The sequence below is a fragment of the Diorhabda sublineata genome, chromosome X, assembly GCF_026230105.1.
Source record: "Diorhabda sublineata isolate icDioSubl1.1 chromosome X, icDioSubl1.1, whole genome shotgun sequence".
NCBI classification, from domain to species: Eukaryota; Metazoa; Arthropoda; class Insecta; order Coleoptera; family Chrysomelidae; genus Diorhabda; species Diorhabda sublineata.
In genome coordinates this window covers 32622050-32648526 of record NC_079485.1, presented here as the reverse complement: position 1 = coordinate 32648526, position 26477 = coordinate 32622050, and the positions used below count along the sequence as shown (strand labels likewise).

The window sequence follows — 26477 nt, the reverse complement described above, 5'->3', positions numbered from 1 at the left end:
AGGAGATCCAACATTGGTCGTAAAGAAGAAACTTGGTTGGGGAAAACACATTTGGAAGCGCAAAAAAAGTATATGTGTCGAAGTGGAGGGACAAGCGTGATGTAATTGTTCTCACAACGGGTCATCACCCAGCATTAGTAGATAATCAAAATCGACATGGTTAAACAAAAACAAAGCCCATTGAAGTTGTTGAATATAACAAATTCATGTCGGGAGTATATAGATCCGACCAAATGATTTCATATTATTCGTCTCCTCGAAAAACGATATTCTGGTACAAGAAGGTAATTTTTCATTTTTCGGACATATCAGTTTGAAACAGCAATTTCATTTTCAAGTGACTAACTTATAATAACAAGCTGCAGTTTATAAGTTTCAAAGAATCATGAATAAAATCTTTGTTGGAAATTAATCACAATCTCAAAAATGCTCGTCATTTAGTAAAGTTTACACCAGTTCACGACAGAGAGAGAGACGAATCTAAGATGCAAGATATGCCAAAGTAAGCCTGCTCTCTGTGCAGTTCTATGTTTCTAAAATTCGTATAAATAACTAATTCCAAAATTGTTGGAAGTATTATAGTCAATAAAGGAGTTCAGATCGTTTAGTCCGTTCGTTTTTATCTATTACTGCAATAACCGCTGCGTCAAAAGGCTTGTCCTGCGGGGGCAAGACGGCAAAAACAATCCATATCTTTTCAATTCTATTTATTTGTGGAAGCAATATGTTATGCCTCAAAACATGTAACAAAAATACTTTAAAAAATAACTTTGAAACGTAAGTGACAAGATGGGGTCGACTTATATAATACGAGTGTCTATCAACGTGTTAAACACTAGGTGGATGAATAATCTGGTACAATAATTTACCTACCATGAGGATAACCTAATCGTCTATTATGGTATACATATAATTTGTAATGTTTATACTTCAAGCTATAAAAATGAATCATCATATAAAATATTCTATTTGGACGTCAATCCTCATTTAATATTATTTTGTGATTTCACAGTAAATTGAACAATATCTGCACTACAGTTGATTATAGTAAAAATGAATCCATACATCGTTTAAAATTATGCAAAGTAATATCAAATAATGCAAAGTAGGAACAATGTTTTACATTTAATGACTTACGATGGCTGGTTTGAATCTAAGATGAATATTCTCGAATTGGACAAAATAAAACGAATACTATGAATATTTCGCCACGTTTTACAAAAAAATTTAAAACTAATAATTTTGTCATTATAATTTTAATATTTAGAAATGAGGACAGGTACCAATTTTGCGTATAGTTAATACATACATTGTTCAAACAATTTTGGAAAAAAATTTTATAATTACAATATGTGACATTAAATAAAAACAACTAAGAAATTTGGTGTGTGATTTGTGCAAAATATTTTCGCTATAGTAGCCTGATTTACACACAACTCACATTACAAAAGTATATTAGCTAATGTTTTATTAAGAAGAAAGCAATACTTATTGGAAAAAGAAGAATATAAAGTATAGGTTATAATTTTCTCAGGTTTGTAAATTAATAATATAAATAAATGTTTGATAATAGAAACGAAATATTATATAAATTATGAATGGTATGTTATCACAATTAGAAAAATAATAAATTAAATAATGGTTACAATTCACTGGACTTTTTCTAGAATTCCTCAATATGCATGGTAAGTGATTTTTTTATTGGTAATAATAAAAATAACGTTCATTTGATTGTTTCCAGTTTCAGTATTAAAAATTTCTTTCGCAAATGTCACTTAGTTTGTCGATCTCTTACTTATAATCATTTCTTGGACCAAAGTTATATAGCAGATGTATGTATGGAACCATTATTTTGGTTTGTAGATAATTTTACTTATACAATCGGCCCGGTAAGTACGCGAAATATAAATAATTTTAGTTCAATGTCATAATGATGAAAGTTTATTTTGTTAATAGATATTTGTAGTTTCTGTGATAGGATTAACGGTATCCGTAGTTATAATAGCTTATTGGATAGGAATACCTTATTGGTGGAACAGAAATCCTATTATTTGCATATTATTATTGATTGTTGGACATTGGTTATTATTGAATATATCATTCCATTATTATATGGCTGTCATAACTTCCCCAGGATATCCACCGCAGGTATTATTTTTAATGTTTCAATCATGGTTGTTGCTGATTCAGATTCTATTGTATTAGCTGATGATGATTTTAATGAATCATTTCTAATATGAAAGTATTATATTGAAAACTTTTTTCTAAACAAAATCTAATGTTACTGTGATTGGTTAAAGCTTCACCTTCAATAATCAGTTGATAGTCTTGAATTGAGAATCAGCATCTATTGTTGCTGATACTAATTATCTGCCTATGTTGATAATCTACTAACACTGATATTAACGACAATATTAGATATATTTGAAACATTCCTATTTTAAGGGAGAATTGATACCAGAAGCAGTTAGTATATGTAAAAAGTGTATTTCTCCTAAACCACCTAGGACTCATCATTGTTCTGCTTGTAATCGATGTATTTTAAAAATGGATCATCACTGTCGTATCCTTTTTTAATATTTCAAAATTTTCAAAAAAAAATTATTTTTATCAATTCTATTTTGATTTCTTCTTGACGATCTTGAAAGCTTGGATAAACAATTGCGTCGGATATGGAAACCACAGATATTTTTTTCTATACATGGTATATATGGTATTGGGAGTATTGTTTGTCATTGTTTGTGGATTTGATTTAGCATATACAGATATATGGTTAACACCTTCGGATGTAGACGATCCAGAATTAGAGGGACATTCTGTAAAGTTTAATCAAACAGGAGCTCTTATACCTGTGGTAGGTTGAACTATAGAAAATGTTTTATTTCTTTTGTCATTATGTGTACTCTAAACTTGTCAAAAGAAGTATAACTATAAATTTTAAAATTATTTACCAGATTATTAGATATTAAAATTTTTAGACAGATGTACCACATTTAGATAGCTCTTTATTGGACGACGAACCCGCTTACAACTATATAAATCCATGGAGAAGAAGAGCACTTGTTTATATGGCGCTTATAAATTGTGGTATGTCTCCTTCTTTTTCATTACTTTTTATTCCACCTACCAACTATTCAAATTACATAAGTTATTTAATAATACCTCTATTATTTGTTTTGAAAACTGAAATAGACAATAAAAAAACTATAATATACACAAAAACTATAATATACACAAAAACTATAATATACACAAAAACTATAATATACACAAAAACTACTTTAGTGTTAAAAAGCGACTATTATCAACTTATTTTATGATGTCATACACCACCCCTTAAACATGGAGTCATTAAAATCGAAAAATTTAAGCAGAAATCGTACTCTAGACGTCGTGATAACATGCCTTAATGCTTTGGTGTAAATGTGGCTACACAAATAATTTAAATAGTTTTGTAAGCCTTTCTGTGGTACTACCTCTTGAAAAAATAAGAGACTACATCAAATTTTCAATCAAAGATTCTGAAGATCACAAGTAACTTTAAGGTAACTGTTAGTTTTTCATTAGAAGTTTTAGCTAACTTTATTTTTTTTTAATTAGTGGTGTTACTAGAAACGAGAGATTCAAATACATACAATGATTATGACAAAATCAGAGATCTATTTTCAGTTTTTATATGAATATATATATATATATATATATATATATATATATATATATATATATATATATATATATATACAGTGCTTTTCAGATAAAAGTATCCACCTTTAATAACTTTTGTAATACTGGTATTTAGAAAAAATCCAAAAACACGCCAATTTATGTTGGAAGGGGCAAGCATTATGGCTTATTTAAACTTACTGGAAAAGCCACCCCCTCACCCCTAGCAGCATCCCCTTTATTTTTTTAAATTACTTGTCATATTTTTTATGTAAAATTTGGATACTCCTCTTTGAGCTGATTTCAAAAATGTATAATACTTGTAGGTTAAAGTGGTTAGTTTATGAGATAAACAATTTTTCTTTTAAGAGCACAAATTTTACTTATTATTTACTTTCACCTTATTTGCCTGTACTAAAATGGGTTGTACAACAGTTCAAACTCTTTAATCTTTTTAACTGTGCTATTTATTCTACTTAAAAAATCCAAACAACAAAAAACTCTACTTTTTATTAAAGTTTGACATTGTCAACTAGAATTTGTAGTCACTATTGATAGTGTAATTTGATGATACATTATTTATTTTGTTTCTCTGAAATGGTTTACTCTTTGCAAGAAAGAATTGAAATTGTAGGTTTATACTACCAAAATAATAATTGTGCAAGAGCTGCTGATAGAATTTTTAACGAATTAGCTGACGGAAGACATGCAACTCATAAGTATGTAATTCAACTGATGGAGAAATTTACCACAACAGGGTCTGTTTGCAATAAAGTGCATAAGCGAGAGGAACTCGTAAATAACGAAGCAATCCAAGTGGCAATTTTAGGGCAAGTCAGCTTAGAGGCTCAACAACCCCAATCGTTGTCAACAATAAGTAGAGCGATCGGTGTTTCATCTTCTACAGTTTTCCGAGTTCTACATAAATTCAAGTACCACCCATACAAAGTTAAGTCGGTGCACGAGTTGAATGAAGATGATTTTGATCGTCGTCTAGAGTTTTGCGAATCAATGACGCAAATTATCAATAACAATCCACAATTGTTAAACAATATTTGCTTTTCTGATGAATGCTCATGGTCATTAAATGGCTTAGTAAGTAGGCATAATTGTAGATATTGGGCTGAAAGTGATCCACATATTATGCGTGAATTCCATACACAACATCCCCAAAAGTTAAACGTTTGGTGTGGTGACCACATTGTCGGACCTTTCTTCATCAACGGAAATTTAAATGGTGAATCATATCTTGAGTTACTCAGGGAAGGGGTTGACCCACGTATTACAACAATAATAGAAAATGATGATAACCTTTCCGAAGATTTAATGGTATTTCAACAAGACGGAGCTCCCCCACACTATGCTATGCCTGTCCGACAATTTTTAAACGAAACATTCCCCGCTCGATGGATAGGTAGAAGGGGGCAGATGATGGAGTGGCCACCTAGGTCACCGGATTTAACACCCCTAGACTTCTTTTTATGGGGGTATTTAAAAACAAAAGTTTATGCTACCCAACCAGAATCTCTGGATGATTTACGAGAGAGGATAGAAAATGAATGTCGACAATTAAATCCAGCCGTATTAAGCAATGTCAGAGAGGCATTTCAAAATAGATTATACCATTGTATGGAAGTGAATGGTACTCATTTTGAACACTTCTTGTAACTTCATAATAAATAGCACAGTTAAAAAGATTAGAGAGTTTGAACTGCTGTACAACCCATCTTAGTACAGGCAAATAAGGTGAAAGTAAATAATAAGTAAAATTTGTGCTCTTAAAAGAAAAATTGTTTATCTCATAAACTAACCACTTTAACCTACAAGTATTATACATTTTTGAAATCAGCTCAAAGAGGAGTATCCAAATTTTACATAAAAAATATGACAAGTAATTTAAAAAAATAAAGGGGATGCAGCTAGGGGTGAGGGGGTGGCTTTTCCAGTAAGTTTAAATAAGCCATAATGCTTGCCCCTTCCAACATAAATTGACGTGTTTTTGGGTTTTTTCTAAATACCAGTATTACAAAAGTTATTAAAGGTGGATACTTTTATCTGAAAAGCACTGTATATATTATATGATTATATGAATTACAGTATAAATTTTATTTTGATAAGATAAAAGGCATCCAAATCGAATGTATCATCTTATGTTCATAGTTTAAGACAAACTGAAATTATACACGTATGCACAAAAAGTTGGTACCCATACCAATTCTGCAGTTATGTTTTTGTCACTTTAATAATACACTACCGAGCATTAAATTATGCTCATCCCGTAATTTGAAGTTATTATAGAAATTTTAATTTTTTTTCTGTTGTAAAAAGCTTTTTTTGTGATTTCCGTTTGGAGGATCAGCTATGGCATGGGGAGACATATCTTTTGACGCTCGCACGGAGTGAGTCTTTATCGAGAATGGGACATTAACTGCGCACAGGTATCTTACAGAAGTTCTAGTAAACCATGTTTTACTATTCATGGTTATTATTTAGTCAATGCAACCTTTATGCATGATAATACACGACCTCACAATTCTCAGATAGTTACCTAGTATATTGACGGAGTTCAATTTGTTTGTCCTGCTTACAGTCCAGACTTAAATCCCGTTGAACACATTGAGAATGAGATGGAGAGATATGTGCCGTCCCCTAGAAATTCTAGAGAGCTTCGTGACATACTGGTGACAGAGGAGGAAATACTGGCTACTGAAGGCCTTAAAATTTCTTTTGTTTCTTCGAAAATCATAGCAAAGCTTATTTTTTATTCAAGCAAACAGTCAACAACTATGTTACAACCAAACAAAATTTCTCAAATTATAGGGTGACTCTAATTTTATGCTCGCCAGTGTGTAAGTTTTACTATTTTTCTTCTTTTAAAAGGAGTATTACTGGCATTGGGTATGCTCTCACTTTGGCATAGTCAGCTAATAAGTAAAGGCGAAACTTGTATCGAAGCGAATATAAATAAAGCTGAAACGGTTCGATTGAAACAATTAGGAAAAACATATTCGAATCCATACAATTTTGGAAGAAAGAAAAATTGGAAAATATTCCTAGGACTCGTTCAAGGAAGGTAAGTATCACAATAATTATCAAAATCGAAATAATTCTGAAAAATTTGTACCCATAAAAGTGTTTTAAAAGAATCCTTATGAAAATTATTCATTTCAATAGATATCAAAACAATGTATTAATAATAGAAAAAAAAATGGAAATTTTTTGCGACAAGAAGATAAATTATTAAATTTATTATAATTATTGGAAAATAGAACAAGAATATATACATATATAGGGTGTGGAAATCATCCCTTCAGGTACTTTTTTCCATTTAAAGAATCAAATAATTGTAATGATTTTTCAGTGATTGTAATATTTAAATTAATCGTTGAAACCTAACCTAACCTAACCTACATACTTCTCTACAAAATGAAATACAATACAATTTTTCTTGATGAGGTCGACATTAAATAAAATAAGCGATGATTCCAAATACAGTTTGTATATCTATTTTATTTATTGTCGACCACCTCATCAAGAAAAAACCATGGAAAAGTTTTCGATAACAGCAACCCCTGTTTGTGATTGGTTTTCATTTTGTAGAGAAGTATGTAGGTTAAGTTAGGTTAGGTTTCAACGATTAATTTAAATATTACAATCACTGAAAAATCATTACAATCATTTGATTTTTTAAACGGAAAAAAGTACCAAAAGTAATTTTCTTTATGACACACTGAAATCGGAGGGGTGTTGTAACCAAAGATTATATACTCGATAGATCTGCCACTCTGTATAACAAATTGACGTCAAAGTTCGATCCTAGTCCGACATTTCTCGGACCGGCTCCGTACCAAGAAAAAAGATTTCTATAATCAAAGATTTTATCTAAGGTACATATTCATGCTAATTTCGCTGGAAATTTGAAAATAACTTGAGTAATTTTAAATGGTCGAAGCTAGTTGTCGCATCAAATTGTGAATGAAACAAAAGTATTATGCAAAATACTTTCATTTCAAATTCAAATATTGTTGTTTACAAGAAAATATAAATACCTGAAATTAATATGCTGTTTAAATGAAGTATTTTGTAAAATATTTTGGTTTCATTTACAATTTAAATGACAACCAGGTCCGACCATCTAAATTTCAAAATTAAATGGTTTATATAAGATATATGTAGATGGAATATTGAAACACAGGATGATTATTATAATTTTTATTTTGTTTTTGACATTTTATAACTATATCGACAAACAAAAACTTTTCCTTCACACTTTAGCAGGTTTAGGACTGTCAACAGTGAGATGTTGGCGTGTTTAAAAAATGTTTCTGTTTGTACATGGTACATACAATGGTATAAAAAACACTGATTTTATAACCATAGATAATTAATGATTACCGTTGTCTTCCTTGCAGCATTCTCCATATTTAACATATGCCATATTAGGAAGAAAAAAGTTATTCTCGTATAGATATGAACTTGATTTCAATTTAAATATTTTTATGTTTATAACTAGTAGTAAATATTACTTACTCACCTTATGACTCGCTTATTCGTGCATCCTGGTACACAGCAGGCCTTTACTCGTTTACTCATATTGAGCAAGTAAACACGACAGCACAATTCGCAACAAATAATAACTTTCAAATGCACAAAAATGCAAATAGCTAATAAACAAACAATATCAAACACCTTTGTAAAGATCTAATACACCTTTGCAAGGACACAGTTCATTCAAAAATCTTGGTTGTTTCTCGATGCATGATTGCAACTTAGTTTCAGATTGACAAACATTCAAAAATAAAACACCAAAAAATAAGCTTTTAGATATGAGCCAGTCACAGAGATGGCGTTGAAAATCGTCCTGAACTTCTCCTATTCCAGTGCACAGGCCCTGGGTGTAACCTAATCTAGATAATTACCAAATTACAAATTAATAACATCATATAATACGATAATTTACGATAAAATTGTGAATTTTAGGACTTTTGTACGTCACGTATTATTTCCCTCAGCCCATAAACCATTAGGTGATGGACTGAAATGGCATACAATTCATGATGAAGACATCGATGAGTGGCCATGATTTTTTTTCTAGCCATTTTTATAAAACAAGGCGTATCATTAATTTATTTTAAATATGCCTCTACTTTGAAATAATAATAATAAAGTCGATTTATTCGAATTTTAAACAGTTGTCTTATTGATAATATCGTTCAAACCAAGGTTACTATAATAATAGAAGGTTTTTGACATGCGTAAACAAACGATCAAGTGCTAGATCACCAGCTACGTCATTATGTCAAACATAACCTCACTAAAATTATGTTCCACTTACGACGATATGTGTTATCTCTTGCTGATTTGGCTATACAAACGAATATACAGTCCCTGGCCAAATTATTAGACGCGCTGCAAGATTTCGTATGAAATATTATTTAACGAGTGATATTGTACCGTTTTTTCGGTTATTTTTATATTATCTAATATTTAGGTGAGTCCCCCTTAGCCGCTATCATGTATTCGAGGATGATGATTCCACACATGACTAGTCTTTTCTAAAAGCGGAGTTTTTTTGGTAATCACATCCTTAGCTACTTCCTTTTTCATTAGCTCCCACACATTTTCAATCGGATTCTTATCGAGACTATCACCCGGCCAATCCAACAGAGGTATATTTGTTAGTATACGCTAAAATCTGTGTAAACAGGCGTTAAGATTAATTTATTGTAGGGTTGCATAATATGTTTTTCTCTTTAGCCTTAAGAACTTTGACAGAATGTTTTTCGAGAATAATTTAAGAGAGGTTAGGGTTGTCCCGAATAGAATGTGTTAGATAAAAGCATTTTAAGTTCATTAAAAGATGAAAAAGACTCCACGAAAATATTTTCTTCTACCAAAATAGCTTTGACAGATCGAGTAGTGTGGCGGGGAGCTCCATCTTGCATGAAAGTGAATGGTTCTTTATTTGGAAACCATTCTCTGAGCTACGGAATCAAGTAATTTTGTAATACTTCTTTGTACTGATCTTGTCTCATTATTTCTCTTATGGTGCAAAGACGTTCAGTGCCGTTGCCGCTGATGTTTGACCAAATCATCACTTTGGTGGGATGTTTAACCGTTGGAAGGATGAAACTTTTCTCCACAACGACGATGCACATACAGAGCTTTATTCTGCAAAATTTCGAATGTGCTTTCCATGTTTCTTTGCTTTATTTAATTGAAAATGATATGAATGTGTAAATTTTTGATTGAATTACAATATCTTACCGATCTCCATAAGTCCAAATCTTTGTCTTTCCATTGTTTGGCCCATTTCAGGCGCTTCGCTTTCATTGCAGCTGCTAACTTGGGCTTGCTGGTGGGGCGACAGGCCTTCAAATCTACGTCTTTCAATTTTCTTCGAACAGTGCGTTTAGAAGCATTTACGCTAGCATCCTGAAGTTGTGATTTTATCATTTTTGTGGTAGCAAATCTGTTTTCTAGACAAATTTTCTTAAAACATCTCTCTGACCTTGTAGTGAAAATTGGTTATCTGTCGCATTTTTTCTTTCTTTTTGGACTTAATTCCTCTCCTCTCCAATTTTCTTTTTTATGCGTCGTACACTAGATTCGGAAACCTTCAATCTTCGTGCAATTTTGCGGTTTGTAAATGTTTTCGCATTCACAAGGGTCTTCACTTCACTTCACACTACAAATAAAATAAACAATAAACACGCCCGTACCTTACAAGATTCCGATCGCAACTAATACAGGTTTGTACTTGTTTACGTTTATGTATCACATTGTGAACACAGTGTTGCCATATGTTAAAAATAAATACAAATAGGTACTCTCATGATGTAAAGACTAGAAGGTGTGCTATAGCACACCAGCTGGGAAGCAGCCAATGAGAATTCTCTCCCAAAGAGATGCGCAGAACGAATCGAAAATGAACCCTTGGCAAGAACAATTCTTGAAGTCTTTACATCATGGGTAGTCTAGAACAAATCTTCGAATTAAAAATTAATAATATTGTAGTTTAAATATACAATTACTGCATAAAAACTCTTAAGAAACATTATTTAAAAAATACAGTGCGTCTAATAGTTTGGCCAGGGACTGTATTTCTAACTAACGAATTTCACAGCTGTGAAGAACCGGTGACGACACTTGCCTACTGCGCATCTTGTTATTGTCACAAACCTTCTATTATTCCAGTAACCTTGGTTCAAAACCTTATTTGTTTTCGTGAATACAAAAAATTTCGAGTGAAATCGGAAAGTCTGTCGAGAGAATCGTCGATTTTCTAGATCTCAAATCACTCTACTAGTGCCGTTTTATCTATAAATTATGGAAACCAATTGTTTTTTTGGTTTTGGTACTTCACAATTCCTCGATACTGTTTTTCCTTTTTCTCTATCCAAGTATCCTCAAGCAAATAATACAGTTATTATTTTCAAAAACATTTAATCATACCCTCAAACCTTTACCATATATGTATGTATAAACAAAAAATAAGACGCGGAATATTTGGTAGCCCATTTAGAAATCGAAACAGGACGTCATTACCAGTTGCTTAAGAATATTACACCGCCATCTTTATATAATTCGGATATAATAATATAATCTCCTATAATTCGGAGTAAAAAATATTCGGATTAATAATTGAGAAATGAAACAAAATCGCACAGTTCACAGTATATTTTTCCAGGAATAATCAAACTTCGCATAAATAATATAAATTTTATTTATAAAAGTTTAAACTACAAAAAAATGTTTGAAAAAGCAGTAAAAACATCGATATCAGTATTTGATTAAGAAAAATATTGATACAAAAATAACTACCAAACTATATTCTCAATCCACGGTATATATTCTGATACTCTAGTATAAATGGCAGGCGTATTACTAAATCCGCACAATTTTCCAAACGATGTTATTCCTATCAAATAAAAATAACACATATTTCCAGTTTTGGTAATTACAAGTGGACCTCCGGAATCTCCCTAAAAATACCATAACAATAACATCGAATCTGTTGTCGAAATACTAATATTTTTTTCAGAAAATGATTTAATAAATCGCGAGAATCGTGGTTAGCGAAAAATATGTTAAATTTTACCGAATGTACCTACATGGCCCTTCGTCCAGCAACATCAAAGGATTGTCGCCTGTTTTATGCATATTACAATGACAAATGTATCAACCAGATTGTGGGTTAAAAACTAGTTTTATGAAGTCGCCGAAACAAGGGTTGATTTTCTTCAACTCGATAATGCTAATTCATTTCGAATATCGTCTGCTACACTTCTAGATGCATCGGGGGGGAGACTTGATGACATAAGAAACATGGCGGTTGAAGTCATCAACAGTCACTTCAGGGTATGTTGATGAATGGGTAGACACAGGACAGAAATAGCTAATAAAGTATTTAGAACGTGTGGTAGTGCTGAAATAACAACGGATCCACGACCAAGTACATTAAAGTGAATTTTGGTGCCAGGGGAAAATATAATTTCAACACAAGAAAGTTCAACTGTTGTACTGAATAGTTTAAGGAATGTGACATTATTATATAATAAAATATTCTAATATTAAACATCTACCTTTGGTCATGTGTCTATACAGTATCCGAGAAAAAAATAATTTCATAAAAAGTGACAACTGAGACTAAATGTCGGATTTTTTTCCCGTCTGTAAACTTCTTTCTTGGATGGCAAGAATAAATTCGAAAAAAAAAACTTTTTCAAAATGATCTGTATTTTTATTGTGTTTACATCTGTCTGACCCAAGTCTCGATCAGTGTTAACAACCTAACCACTCAAAATTTCCTTTCTAGAGCGCGAAATTCGAATTAAAATATAAAAATGCTTACACGTTATAGAAAAATTTATTTTCATTTACTAAACTGTCGATTCAATTGTACTTAGCTATTGATATTCTTGATAAATAACTTTCACTTTCGAATTGCGGAATGAAAAAATGAAATTTTGGATTTACTTACTACTAATTTAATGAAAAGTGTAGTAGTACACTTTAGAATCTAAAAAATTTGTCAAAAAATTCAAACATCTACTGTTCACTAAAACTATTTTACGTGACTTGAAAATATTTTAAAAGATGCCTTGTTTCATCTAGGAATACCAAGACGAGATAAATATTAGTTACAATCATAAAAATGATTAATGCACAAAACTATTTTCGAAATTACGACTTTCTTTCAAAAAATTTCAATATAAGGTAATTATTTCGAATTGGGGCTCCAGGCAAAAATCGTCCCAAAAAATTTTTCACGCATTTGGGGTTGTTTCTGAGGTTAAAAATAGTAAATTTAAAGTGGGGGAGACATATTATTTCCATTATTTTAGACATTGCATGGTACAACTTACATATAATAAACCTAACCAATTCTAAATAATTACCATCTTGGTTAGGTTAGGTTTCATTGATTTATTATATGTAAGTTGTACCATGTAATGTCTAAAATAATGGAAATAATATGTCTCCCCCGCTTTAAATTTACTATTTGTAACCTCAGAAACATCCCCAAATGCGTGAAAAATTTTTTGAAACGATTTTTGCCTGAAGCCCCAATTCGAAATAATTACCCAATATAAAAAGTAAACTTACATAACATGTATCTTTTCCGCCTTTAAGATCTCCAGCGCATACCATGGTAGACGCTATTCCCCTCGGTAAAGATTCATCGCTCGGAAAAGTTGTCGTACATTTTTCGTTCGTATAAACGTTTAACGTGACTTTCATAAGTTTATCGCTATTATCGGCGGCGAAATCGGTTCTTCCCCAACCGGTGGCTATAGCCTTACCGTTTTGTATACCCCTGTTTAGATTTAAACACGCCGGTCGAATAAATTGCGTAAATTTTATTTCGTCTCGAGTTTCGAGTAGAGCGATATCGTTATATTTCGAAGGGGGTGAATAATCTGGATGTATTATTATTCTTTTTAAAGGATAATCTTTATATTTTGAACCGTCATTTTCAGATGACAAATCTAGTTCACCGAGACGAACTACTGTTGGCTTGCCGCTAAAAAAAAATCGTTCGTTTATCATAGTCAAAAATAGCTACGAGGATGTATTGATATCTAGTTAGCCCAGATCACTCCAATGTCAGTTTTGAGTCTGACAATTTTGCTTCCACATAACTTTTCACAGCAAGTATTTCTGGATGTAAGATGTTCAAGCCTAGGGATGGACAACTACAGAAATACATAATTTTTTTTGAAAACTGACACTAACATTGCTGAAATTATTGAAATAAATAATACTACAAGTAATCAGAGTTATTTACAAGAAAGAAAGTTATCAAACGAGGATGTATTGATATCTAGTTAACCTAGACCAGTTCCGTGCAAGGGTAGAAGCATCGCGTTCGATCTGTGCTCTATTTGAAAACTATATAGACTTCTTAAACCGATTTGTTACTATGGATGTGACTTGGGTACATTTCTACGATCCAGAAACAAAGCAACAATCGATGGAATGGCGACACTCTGGTTCTAAAAAAGACCTAAGAAGTTTCGTGTCCAAAAATCTTACTTCAGTTTTTTGGGATGGCCACGGAGTAATCATGATTGATTTTTTTAATAAGGGTAGAACAATAACTGGAGATTACTATTCGACATTACTGACCAGTCTACAGGAAAAAATTAAAGAGAAAAGACGCAGTAAGCTATCCAAAGGTGTTTCGTTTTTGCAGGACAACGCCCCTGCATACAAATCTCATGTTGCCATGCAAAAAATTCGTGATTTGGGGTTTGAATTACTAGAATACCCCCTTATTCACCAGATTTGGCTCCGTCCGACTATCATCTCTTTCCTCAACTGAAAAAAAGTTTAAAAGGTCGTAATTTTTTCTTCGGTAACGAAGAGGTAATAAAAGTTGTGGAGGTATGGTTTACAGAGCAAGAATAGCATGTTCGCTGTAATAAATTAAGAGGAGAATATGTTGAGTAATAAAATATTTTGACATTGAAATTTTGTTCTACAGCAGGCTAAGAATTTTTCAATATATCCTCGTATTGTACTACTTACGCGTCAGTAGTAAAAGTACAGTGAGCGGCAGTTACGATGAATCTATTACTTATTAGAGTTCCACCACATCTCCAAGGTTCAGACGTTGTATTAAATCCTACAAGAGCCTAAAATGAAAAATATAATTATTAGTATCTATTAAAAATTTCATTGAAATCATACCATGAAAGGGAATTCTCCCGGTTCGGCTGGTTCACCACCTACTATTAAAGGTTTAACGTTATAATCACATTTTGGATTTTTTATTGTAATAGGAACCGCATCCGATATTAGCGGTAAAACACCGACGACGGCTGTAACCGGTCTATTATATTCTTCACATTCTAAAACACTTTTACTTTTAAAATATACGGAAAATGAAAATACTATATTTTCACTTACTTTCTTGGCTTATTCTCTTTTGTTGTTGTTTGTTGAAATTGTTTACGATTCTCTTTTCTGAAATTACAATTACCCAATAAGTCCAATTGCCTCAACACCAATTTTTTACATTACAAAGATTTAATGGAAGATTACTTTAATTTTTGAAGATTACAATAAATGTCATAATACCTTCGCAACATACAATAGCCGTAATTAAATCGTCTGCATAACCGCATAACGTTTGTTCAATTCCTGATTTCGCTTCTTCCACTGCACTTGGACAGTCTGTAATTATTTTACAAATGCCCGATTTGCGCGTACCTCTCAATGTACATTTATCACCATCTAAAAATTACGAAATTCATGAAACGCGCTATCGTGTTTATCGAAGGTTAGTGATTCTTCCTCAACTATCTCAAATCTATTTTAAACTAGAATTCCAGCATTTATTTTCGAATATTTAAGAAGGTTCACTTTTTATTCATTTATGTCTTACATTAAGCTTCTTTCATTAAGAATGAAACAACGTCTAGGCATTAAATGAATCAAAAGTGATAAATGAATTTATTAGTGAACCAATCCAGCTATGTTGGATTTCGGCATCAATCACTCGCACTCGAATGAACGAAAAATGAAACGTATGAACACGAAGAGAACGTTCATTCGAGTTCGTTTGACGACATATTCGAGGAAATGAGCGAATAAAGTTCATTTTTTTGTTATTTTTTGTGTGTCTTATGAGCGTGGAATGAAAAATAAAAGAGAACATTCACTTGAGTGATCATTCATCCGAATGAACCGAAAAGTGAACCGTCTCATATCACCTTTATGAAGATATGATGTCCAGTTTTGAAACACTATTCACACAAAATATATATCTATAATAAATAGACATTTTTTTAAAAAAAATACGTTTTTAAATGAATGTTTCATGTGTCTCCTTGACACATAAGAGCTACGATTAAGACAATCATAGCTTTTCTTTTGCAAATGATCTGATTTATTTCAAATTGAGCTGAACAATATCAGCTCGCCTGTTCTTACTTTGATATAGTGGGTCAAATAGATTGACAAACTGTGACATTCATTCAGTTCATTGTATTCTAACCCCAAATGCACTAGTCAATACAAAAGTAAAATAAAATAAACTCTCAAATCGTAATTACGATGTTAATCACTAGGCACTAATCAAAAAACACATATATCCTCATACTTTTCAATTATTCCTTAAATAACTGAACTGAGTAAAACAAAAGCTGGTGCTGCATTGGTAAAATGAAAGGTAAATATCTCAATTCTTCTGATTTTAGTAAAATTAAATGGTACGTAGAATTGAATGAGTTACTATTATTACACCAACCCAATGTGACACGCTTTTCGATAATCCAGTTTACTGTTGTAAGTGTTGGTGTAATTAGTATTTATTCAGTATGAATATATCCGATAAATCTGTGAGTGTGAAAGAAAATGGTTAGCCTATTAACCAAAGAATTTTTTTATTGAATCTATTTAAATATTAACTTCAATATCATTGATGAAATTTATCAATAGATCTAAAGTATGGCGGTCATCTGTGTTTAAAAGGTGAGTGAGGTTTAGAGGTAGGTCTTTCTATGTCACTTGTTCTTGTTTTGTGAATGTAATTGCTGTATCCAAGATTTAGATCAGCATAAGAATTATCGTCGCAGTTACAGGCAACATCACCAATGGTTCCAAATATACCAACCTAACCAATTACCAATATAAATAATATGTTAAATGAACACTGTTGCAGCAGTTGTGTAATAAAAGTTGTTTTACTTTTTTATTATTATTTTCACTATAGGCCTAGACATATGTTTTTATTATTGTTTATTTTCTTATGGGGGGCTTCGCCCCTCGATCCCGGACTGCCCAAAAGCCGAGAGGAACGGGTGAATTTGGAGAGGGGAGATTGGGGTCAGATAAAATCAGGGCCGGGTAGATTTGGAACTATTTTTTACAGTCATTTTTCTTATTCGGTTGATTTTGTCGTTAAAAATAGGATAAATGATGCAAAAATTATTGCTAGAGAACTTTTTCAGGGTAATTGTGAAATACTACAGTAGTCTGGCTTTTCAGTTATAAAACAAACGAAAATAAATAACTTTTTGCCTGAAAGAGGATATTTTTACATTAAATCTTGAAACTATCAGTAAATATTTTTTTTTATTTTATAAATAATGAAAAACAACCGACAATTCTTCATGAAAAACATTAAATTATTCATGTATTTATTGTATGTTAAGTTATATTCATCACAGAGTGATGAAAGTTATCAAAAATGGTTGATTTTGCTATAAAAATTTGTTTTTTCCAATATAATTTTGGAGCATTAGGGTAAATAATATAAAAATTAAATAAAAAAGATTTTGTTTATTGAATTACAAGATTCATATTGAATTTGAAATGATAAAATATTCAATTGAAACGAAGTATTGAACGCCATCTGTTCAAATAAAGCGAATTTTGAACTAACGTTTGATTATAACTTTAAGTATGGATATCTCGAAAACGAAGCGAGATATTAAAAAATTTCATTCTTCATTATCGATTTATTTTGGCATAATTAATCCAAAGCTGTTAAATAGCCGCGCCACGGAAATCGTACTCTCCCCGTCTAGAGTATAAAATACTGGGTTTTCACTGAATATGATAAGTTAAAATATAGTTTGAAATATTTACCTATTTTCAACCAGATCTACGTGTTTCCTGTTTTGATAATTGATGTAAAATCCATATATGTGTTAAACGGATCATTTATAAATGATTTTGGAATTTCCATACGCGATAATGGGAGTTAATATATTTAATTGATAATTTAAGACAAAAGACATATCGAATATCAATTCAATTGCAATCAAATCGTATATTATTTCTAATTGTAGCCTCTAAAACTTACACATATCTTTATACACGCCATATATAAACAATATTGTAAACAACGATGCCATTTTTCTTTTTAATCGATTATTTATAATAATTATATGTGTTTATTTGTTGTATAGCCTTGCAATCAGACCAAATCAATGAATTTTATAAAATTAATGTAGGTATATAAATGTATTTATAAGAAATTGGAGGACCAAGAAATTATGATACATTTTAAAATTACCTTGAGCAAACACTTTAAAGTACATCAATAAAAAAAGACAGGTCAATTGTTTTTTCATCGTCTTTTTATTTATAGAAACCAATTCAGCACTTCACTTGTCACAGAGATTCACCATACTTTTAACGAAATTTACAAGTTTTTGTTCCTATATAAGAAATTAATACTATAACTGTATGACCACAACCCATAGGCGTTACATGTTTTTTTTGTACAAATAAGTACATAAATTAACCGGTCAGGTCACTATACTTGGAAATTTGCTGAGAAACTTGTTTGGTAACAAACTTATGAAGAATATAATTTACGTGATGTTAACATCTTACAATTTCACTGCTACCCTATTAAATTGAATGTAAATGTGTTTAGTTTTTAATTAAAATATACTCAACATGCTTAATATTTTACTGGTTACCAAGGTTAGATTAATCTAGTGCAGAACTCATTAATTATGTATATTTTCGATAATAAATAATTTAAGTTCAAGGATGCTGTAAAGATTTCTTTAGTAGTCATGTAAAAATAATTTTTGTTTGTTTCATCACAATCAGAAAGGTTATTGTTTATTTTCTTATATACAGGATGTTTCAAAATTGAGACTTAACCAGCTTAAACTACTAAGACTCTGCCACTTTAAGTAAGAACTTCTCATTTTTCGTTCTAGTTCTCGATCTTTCTCAAATATTCATGGTTTAACGCGATCTTTTTCAACTTTCTCTTCCTTTACTGTCTTCCTATCAAAATTCCACAAATGTAAAATCACTCCTATCAATTTTGATATCAGTTTTTATTAATTTACCCTGGTAAAGCGTTTCTCTTCTATATCTAAGTTTACCATCTATTGAACTGCGTATCACACAGTATAATTTCAAGTATTGGTTTAGCAGTAGTAAACATTGTGTTGATATAAATATCAGCAACCGTTCGAGTAATTCTAAATTAAATGTTTTTTCTTTGATCTTTGTATATGTAAAATATTTGGACTATTAAAACGACGCACACAAAGGACAAAATAAGCAGAGACATTGGACAAATTTTCTGCCTTCCATTAATTATTTTTCTGAGAATTTGAATAAAATATTTCATTGGAATTTGTTACATTGTAAATAAAAATCAATTGTAACTTCATTTTTATTATTCAATTTACAATATCTATTATTACTTACAAAAAGGAAAAAATTACGAAACTATAATAATAAATAAACCAGAGTGCTGAATTTTACGTAAAAATTTTGATCATAAGTAATAAATATACAGCTAGTAAGCAAAACGATATAGGTATTTAAACATTAGTACTGCCGCAAATTATATTTAATCTTATGATCATTCCAATAAATACAATAACACAGACAAATACAACTATAGAAAAATACCTGATGATCAAAATTAGGATGTTAAGTACAAGCTACATAAACGATACAAAAATATCCATTGAAGCTTATAATTGAGGGCATTGTTTGAATATTCTTTATTTGTGACAGTATGTACAGAAACTTCCAATAACCATATCAAACGGCCGTCGTCGGTCGAACTGTCCAAAAGATCACACATATAGTTTTTTCATCTAGAACATTCTGACACCAACAATATAATACTTTCCAAGGAGGATATCCCCCGCCATCTCTCCAAACTCGCCAGAGTCAGTAACATTGTGTCAAGGTAATACATTCTCAACCAAGTCCTATAAATAGTAAGTTTAAGTAGTTTTTTTAAGGAGTGTAAATGGGAGCGAAGAATGAAATTATGGTTGTTTTAGGAATGATTTGTTTGGGGTAATACAATATATTTACTTCTCTCACTTTGTCATGGAACAAAGACGAGAAAAATAACGTGACCAACGACAGAGGGTTGAAATCGATTTTAAGTTTTGAATAATTTACATTAAATTAGCCATAATCAATGTCACTTACCATGAGTACGAATGGATAGTGTTTCAAATGGAATTATTAGCAGGTAACAATATGGAATACTGCTTCAAATAAAATTTATCAATGTAATCAAATTTGCTAATAAGAAATAGCTACATCAATGAATGTCAAATTGTCACATAAAATATATAATCAGATTTAATCTGGTAAAAATAGAGAGAAATGTGAAATTTAAATAGTAATCTTCATCAGAAAAATACTAAGAAACGGATTTCTAATTGAATGAAAGTTTTTGACAAGTTAGTAAATCGCAATAAAAACTTTTTGAAAAGAAGCTATTTACGGAAAAAAAAGTCTTAACAATTTCATTGGTTCTGAAATTTAGCAAAGCTATTAATAGTAGCGCATTGGAAGAAAATTTTTGTGACGAATTAAATGAAAATTTGTCCAAAAGACACTAATTCTTATTGTGAAGTTTAACAATAAAATGTCAATTTTATATTAATAATTGACAAGGATTGTAACAAACTGTCTTATATATGTCAAAATATCTACAAATTAAAATCGTTGTCTAACAAAAATATTGGCCAACACCAGAGGCGGATTATCGCTAATGCAAACTAGGCACTTGCCTAGGGACGCCCACAATGTTTATTATTCAAAGTGGTACTCAAAATTTATAATTCATGACTGCTAGATCAGCCTCTGGTCAACACCTGACACTGATGTATATAAAATATATTAAAACTCGTCATCAGGTGTACAGGTTCACATTTCAATATTGCAACTCTATATAGGAGAACTGCTTATAGGAACAGAAGATTGAAATTTATATAATTTCAACTAACTGAAATGAATTGAAGGAATCAAGTAACAAGACGACTAATTCAATTAAAATAAAAATTATGTACGTGTACTTAATAAGCTCATAAGAAAATTTTGGACGGTGGAAAAATTTGACCAGGAAATGGAAGAACCATCAAGTATTTTTAGCAAAACATTTATGAAGAATAATGAAACATTAAATTATAATTAAATTTCATATCAATAAGCAGTTACTGAATATTTTGCAAATATTAATATTGAACCCAAACATAGTGTGTTTATTTAGAATTGGAAGAAGTAAAATTTGTTGTCTTTATATGTTTATATAAATATTTTGATTAATAATGATATTCTTTCACAATTTCAACAATCAACAAAAGTCTTTCAGATTTGAATATTAAATGGAATAATATATAGTCAATAAAACTAGTATCTGGGGTTATTTTGATTTTGGTTTAATTGAGAATTAACGGCAGCCGCTGCTACATTGCTGGCGGCGTTACGAACGTGTTGACTGCGGAAAAACTCTGTAGTGAATTCTTGCTGAGCTTTTGCCAAACTAGCTCCCGTACTTCTATACATGCGGTGGATCTACAATCAAATTAGATCTTTATGCATAAAAATTTGTACAAAATTAAAGAGGAGCATTTAAATTGCTCTACTAATTCAAATTCAATCGTTATATTATCAATTGAGAATACACACACATTTATATAATAGTCTCAAATATTTATGATACATTTGTCGCTATTCAATCTGAATTGATTTATAATACAGTAAGTATTTATATTTGACAACAATTCTATTAACTTGCCTTAGAAATCAAAAATAAATCAGCTGCTGCTGCAAATCCAAATCCAATGGCAATAATCAATGCAATTATTCCACTAAAAATACTCCAAGCTGTCTTTCCAAACGTTGAAAGAGCGGTAATAATTCCTCTGAAATTAAAACAATTATATATCCATGAGAAAAAGAAATTGTTTACTTACATAGTGCCCGAACTAGGAATACCAATAAATTGAATAGTAGTAATAACAAATTGAAAGAAAAATATGAAGAAAAACACCATAAAGTTGAAAGATGAATCTGATCTGAAAGCTTTGTATGCAGGTCTAAACCAACATAAATATCCGAATGGGGTAAATAATAAAAGGTACAATATCCCCAATCCGACAATAGTAACATTTTCTAGAATTATTCCACCAATAACATTTACAATCATCAAGGCTCCATGATCTAAAATATGATAAAAAAATTACTACTAATTACAGCTGCATTAAGAAAATGAAATCTAGGTTTATGTTAAAGATTCTTCACTTTATGATAACAGTAAATTGAGGTTATTTTTTGATAAAGATGTGCAACATCGATGTATTTCTTTTTTTTGATGAAATAAACATACAAAATATATCAATTTGAAACATCAATCTCTGATGAATTCATGAGATTTGAATTCTAACTATAAACAGTTAATACTTACATATCCAAAGGTAGTAAAGATTTTTTACAATTTTTTGAAATTCTAAAGGAATGTCGACTTGGATATCCTGGTAAAAACAAGGTTGAAAGCAGCATTGTTCAGGCAATGGTGGCCAATTATTACGCCTTACATTATATGTGGAATTTCTCATTTCCTCTTCTCTTCGAGCCAATTCTTGTTCTTTTCTTTCTAATTCCTCTTGTCTTCTCTAAAACAATATTTGAAAATACATATAAAAGTATGTTACAAACTTTAAGATATGTTCTCAATTTACCTGAAGTTCAGCTGTGTCTAAAGTGGGTTTTGATATATTTTGGGCTTGTTGTTGACCACTTTTGGTGTATGCTGGTGGTTCTTGAGTAGGCTGCATAATTGCTGGGCCAGTATTGCTTTGGCCATAGCTCATCTGCTTGAATAATGTTTATAAAAAAAATATTACAATCATAATTCCAAAATATTATTATTTTTTAAATAATGTTATGTATTTATAAGTATTTTAAATCAACATTTTTTTATAAATTTTAAATCAGGTAATTTATTAATAATTAAATTTAAATTCTTCAATTCTATGTGCAATATTTCGCAATAGGAAGTTTCGTTATTCATGTTTAAACATGTAAAACTATTTTCCACTTATTTGGCACTACTGGTACTACCATTTTTCAACGTTTAAAACCCAGTTATACATTTTTCATAAGCCCAAATCATCTGACAGGCATTAGTTTTCAGTTAAATCTGCAGATTTGATTGTTATTTCATCCTGAAATATATCATCTATACTTCTCATATTTAACTTATTTGTTAACATCATTGAAATAGAACAAAAATTATGAAATAAGAGCACTAGACAGTTTTTAATATGCTATTTGGTCCTCAACGCCGATTGAGGTATATTTTTTATTAATTAGCGAATGGTAGAGGGTCAATAAATCTTTATGTCTTTAAACCAACTAGTTTTAACGTTGTATAATTGTTTCAATGAAATTTAAATTGCATCATAAATATTTAATGTTCGTTAAATATGGAAATACGCAATTTCACTTCAATTCAATACAATTTTTTATGAATTAATAAATACATGCACGCCTCTGACCTAGAAAGTTCCAAGTTCAAATAGATTGTCGCGCGCGCAGTTGTTTTAAATAAAGCAAATCAACACAGTCAGTTTATCGTTCCATAGATAAAGAAATTGAAGAAAAATACTGTTTTTGTGTAGCGTGTGATAAAAACGTTTAGTACATTCCAGTATTTGTGCTAATTAGTAGTAACGATCTGTCCATTAAAGAAAATGAATTTGCGTAATTTATTTAGTGGTATTAATAAGGTGAAATGTTTTCAAAGAAGACAATTATCTCAATATTATCCCATAGATGAACATATTTTTGGATTATCGGATGAACAGATCCAATTAAGAGACACTATTTTCAATTTTGCACAAAAGGAATTGGCCCCGATCGCTAATGAAATAGACAAAAAAAATAATTTCGAGAATGTACGAGAATTCTTCAAAAAGTTGGGCAGCTTGGGGACTTTAGGTATTACAGTGAATCCAGAGTATGGTGGTACTGGAGGAAGTTATACAGATCACGTTATTATTATGGAAGAATTAAGCAGAGCATCTGGATCGATAGGCTTATCTTATGGCGCACATTCTAACTTGTGTGTCAATCAAATTCACAGAAATGGTAGTGAATATTTAAAGAAAAAATATCTTCCAAAATTATGTAGTGGGGAAAATATTGGTGCATTAGCAATGTCAGAGCCAGGATCTGGATCTGATGTAGTATCTATGAAGTTGAAAGCAGAAAAAAGAGGAGATCATTATATTTTGAATGGTAACAAATTTTGGATAACTAATGGTCCTGATGCAGATGTTCTTGTAGTTTATGCCAAAACAGATTCGCATTCTAAAAAACCCCAACATAGTATATCAGCGTTTGTAATTGAAAAAGGATTCCAAGGATTTAAAACGGGTCAAAAATTAGACAAACTTGGCATGAGAGGTTCAAATACTGCAGAATTGATTTTTGAAGATTGCATAGTTCCCAAAGAAAACCTGTTAGGGACAGAAAATAAAGGAGTATATGTACTTATGAGTGGTCTAGATTTAGAAAGACTAGTATTGGCAGCTGGCCCAGTAGGAATCATGCAAGCTTCTTGTGATGTAGCTTTTTCATATGCCCATGTTAGAAAACAATTCAATACACGAATTGGTGAATTCCCATTATTACAAGGAAAATTGGCAGATATGTATACCACATTAAGTGCATGTAGAAGTTATTTATACAGTGTTGCTAGATCTTGTGATAAGCAAAAAATTAATAGAAAAGACTGTGCAGGTGTTATATTGTACTGTGCTGAAAAATCTGTGAAAATTGCATTAGATGCTATACAAATTTTGGGAGGAAATGGTTATATTAATGATTATCCCACTGGACGATATCTAAGAGATGCCAAATTATACGAGATTGGAGCTGGAACCTCGGAAATTAGAAGACTTGTGATAGGCAGGGCTATTAACTCTGAATATTCTTGAAAGTATTACTTATAATGGTGGAAACATGGTCCATTATCAATTATATTTTCAAGATGAATGGTACAATAAAGTGATTGGATATATGACTTTAAGAATTTTATAAATATATATACATATGTCAAAACTGAAGTCGTTTTTTAACAATTTTTTTTCATTATGTATATATATATATATATATATATATATATATATATATATATAATTTTTTTAATCTGCTTCTTAATACGAAGTACAAATCATGATTCACAGGTGAAAAAATTTTAATGGTGCAAATTTAATATAAAATAAAAGATGAAAATTTGGTGCTCGAGAACAAAAGAGCTGAGAGACTTTTACTTGAACAGACAGAAGTATCAATATTCCAAAAGTGTACTATATAGTACACATAGTACTAGTAAAGTGTACAAAAAGGTTTAGAGTACCAGATATATATTAAAAAAGCAATAAGGTATAATGAATGTGTAAATTTTGCATCATGACATATGATGAATTAATAAAAATAGGTATTAAGCAGTACATTTTTATCAAAGAAACATTCATAAATCTATTCTGATTCATGTAATCCTTATATCCTGAAAAGTTGTTTTGTTTGTGCATACTATAAAGACATTCATTCAAATCATTAAGATAATGAAATATTCTAAAACCGCACAAACATGTGATTCATATTATTATGATGGGCCAAATATAATCAAAACTAAATTATATTATTGTAAAATGTTTATACCTATTGGACCTTCATTACTAATAACACATGTGCATATTAATATTTTCAACAGTATCCCCTTTGTATTATTTACATATTTCACCTAAAATTGTATGAATGTGTTTCTAAAATAATTTAAAAATATTGTATTCTTGAAAATATTCCTTGAATTTGGGGAGTAGACTTAAAGGATGAACATTTGAAATTCATCTAAATATATTTTGATACAACCAAACTTAATGAAACAAATACAAATTTTCCTTTATTTTGGATGCTTTAATGGCAATAACAGTAGAAAATTAGACTAATGAAGTATTTTTAACTTACCGGTGTTTGATTTTGTGCTTGGTTATCAAATGGATTGTAATCATCCACCTTCAGTTGGGCACTCGCACTTCTGGCAACTTGTTGAACAGAAGGATCCTAAAACAAAGCGAATACCTTTGGTTAATATTTCTACGTCACACTACTTTTAATTTTATTGTAATAGGTTTTTATAGATAAATTAATATTTTTTAAATGGATTTTAATACTTACTGCAAAAGGGTTGTCGATAGTGGGTTCCCCAAAAGGATTTTCGTCAAATCCAGACATATTGGTAATATTTTGTTTTTAATTTATTTGGTGAGCACAAACAAAATGTTTTATCTTATCTAAAACACCATTATCTTCCTTTACAGGACACCATATTTATTTCAGAGCTAACTTAAATGTCAAAAACATTGACAATGACATTTATTTGTGCGCACAATCATTGCGTATCTTGTCAGGAGCTTCAACTTTAAAATAAAAAAAAAATACCAATCGTTGAGTTATTGACGTTGATTGATTAATACTGGAGGAAATTATGTATATTATTAAAAAATTAT

The 26477-nt window shown here is 30.7% G+C and overlaps 4 protein-coding genes across 6 annotated transcripts; 2 read left to right on the top strand and 2 right to left on the bottom strand.

Moving 5' to 3' along the window:
• The first annotated feature begins 1480 nt into the window (after positions 1–1480).
• On the top strand, positions 1481–8852 carry LOC130450965 (palmitoyltransferase ZDHHC16B). The gene is made up of 8 exons (XM_056789724.1): positions 1481–1685; positions 1742–1889; positions 1957–2148; positions 2446–2563; positions 2649–2854; positions 2979–3087; positions 6544–6736; positions 8644–8852. The coding sequence occupies exons 1-8, from the start codon at positions 1639–1641 to the stop codon at positions 8744–8746; spliced, it is 1116 nt and encodes a 371-aa protein (XP_056645702.1). The 5' UTR covers positions 1481–1638; the 3' UTR covers positions 8747–8852.
• A 2521-nt stretch (positions 8853–11373) lies between these two features.
• On the bottom strand, positions 11374–18599 carry LOC130450961 (venom protease-like). Of its 2 annotated transcripts, none has more exons than XM_056789719.1 (7): positions 18194–18599; positions 15250–15405; positions 15079–15135; positions 14860–15020; positions 14698–14804; positions 13273–13690; positions 11374–11648 (listed from the first exon to the last, which is right to left on the bottom strand). In XM_056789719.1, the coding sequence occupies exons 1-7, from the start codon at positions 18249–18251 to the stop codon at positions 11484–11486; spliced, it is 1122 nt and encodes a 373-aa protein (XP_056645697.1). In that variant the 5' UTR covers positions 18252–18599; the 3' UTR covers positions 11374–11483. The 2 variants fall into 2 exon arrangements, with proteins under 2 accessions (XP_056645697.1, XP_056645698.1); XM_056789720.1 differs by having other exon boundaries at positions 14860–15028; positions 18194–18530.
• Positions 18600–19307: 708 nt separating this feature from the next.
• LOC130450962 (secretory carrier-associated membrane protein 1) lies at positions 19308–26385 on the bottom strand. Of its 2 annotated transcripts, none has more exons than XM_056789722.1 (7): positions 26146–26385; positions 25936–26031; positions 22641–22772; positions 22367–22574; positions 21876–22122; positions 21698–21824; positions 19308–21474 (listed from the first exon to the last, which is right to left on the bottom strand). In XM_056789722.1, the coding sequence occupies exons 1-7, from the start codon at positions 26200–26202 to the stop codon at positions 21310–21312; spliced, it is 1032 nt and encodes a 343-aa protein (XP_056645700.1). In that variant the 5' UTR covers positions 26203–26385; the 3' UTR covers positions 19308–21309. The 2 variants fall into 2 exon arrangements, with proteins under 2 accessions (XP_056645700.1, XP_056645699.1); XM_056789721.1 differs by having other exon boundaries at positions 22641–22775; positions 26146–26355.
• Positions 23503–25044, top strand: LOC130450960 (isovaleryl-CoA dehydrogenase, mitochondrial). The gene has a single exon (XM_056789718.1). It carries the CDS (start codon positions 23655–23657, stop codon positions 24900–24902), a length of 1248 nt encoding a protein of 415 aa, XP_056645696.1. The 5' UTR covers positions 23503–23654; the 3' UTR covers positions 24903–25044.
• Positions 26386–26477: the final 92 nt, after the last annotated feature.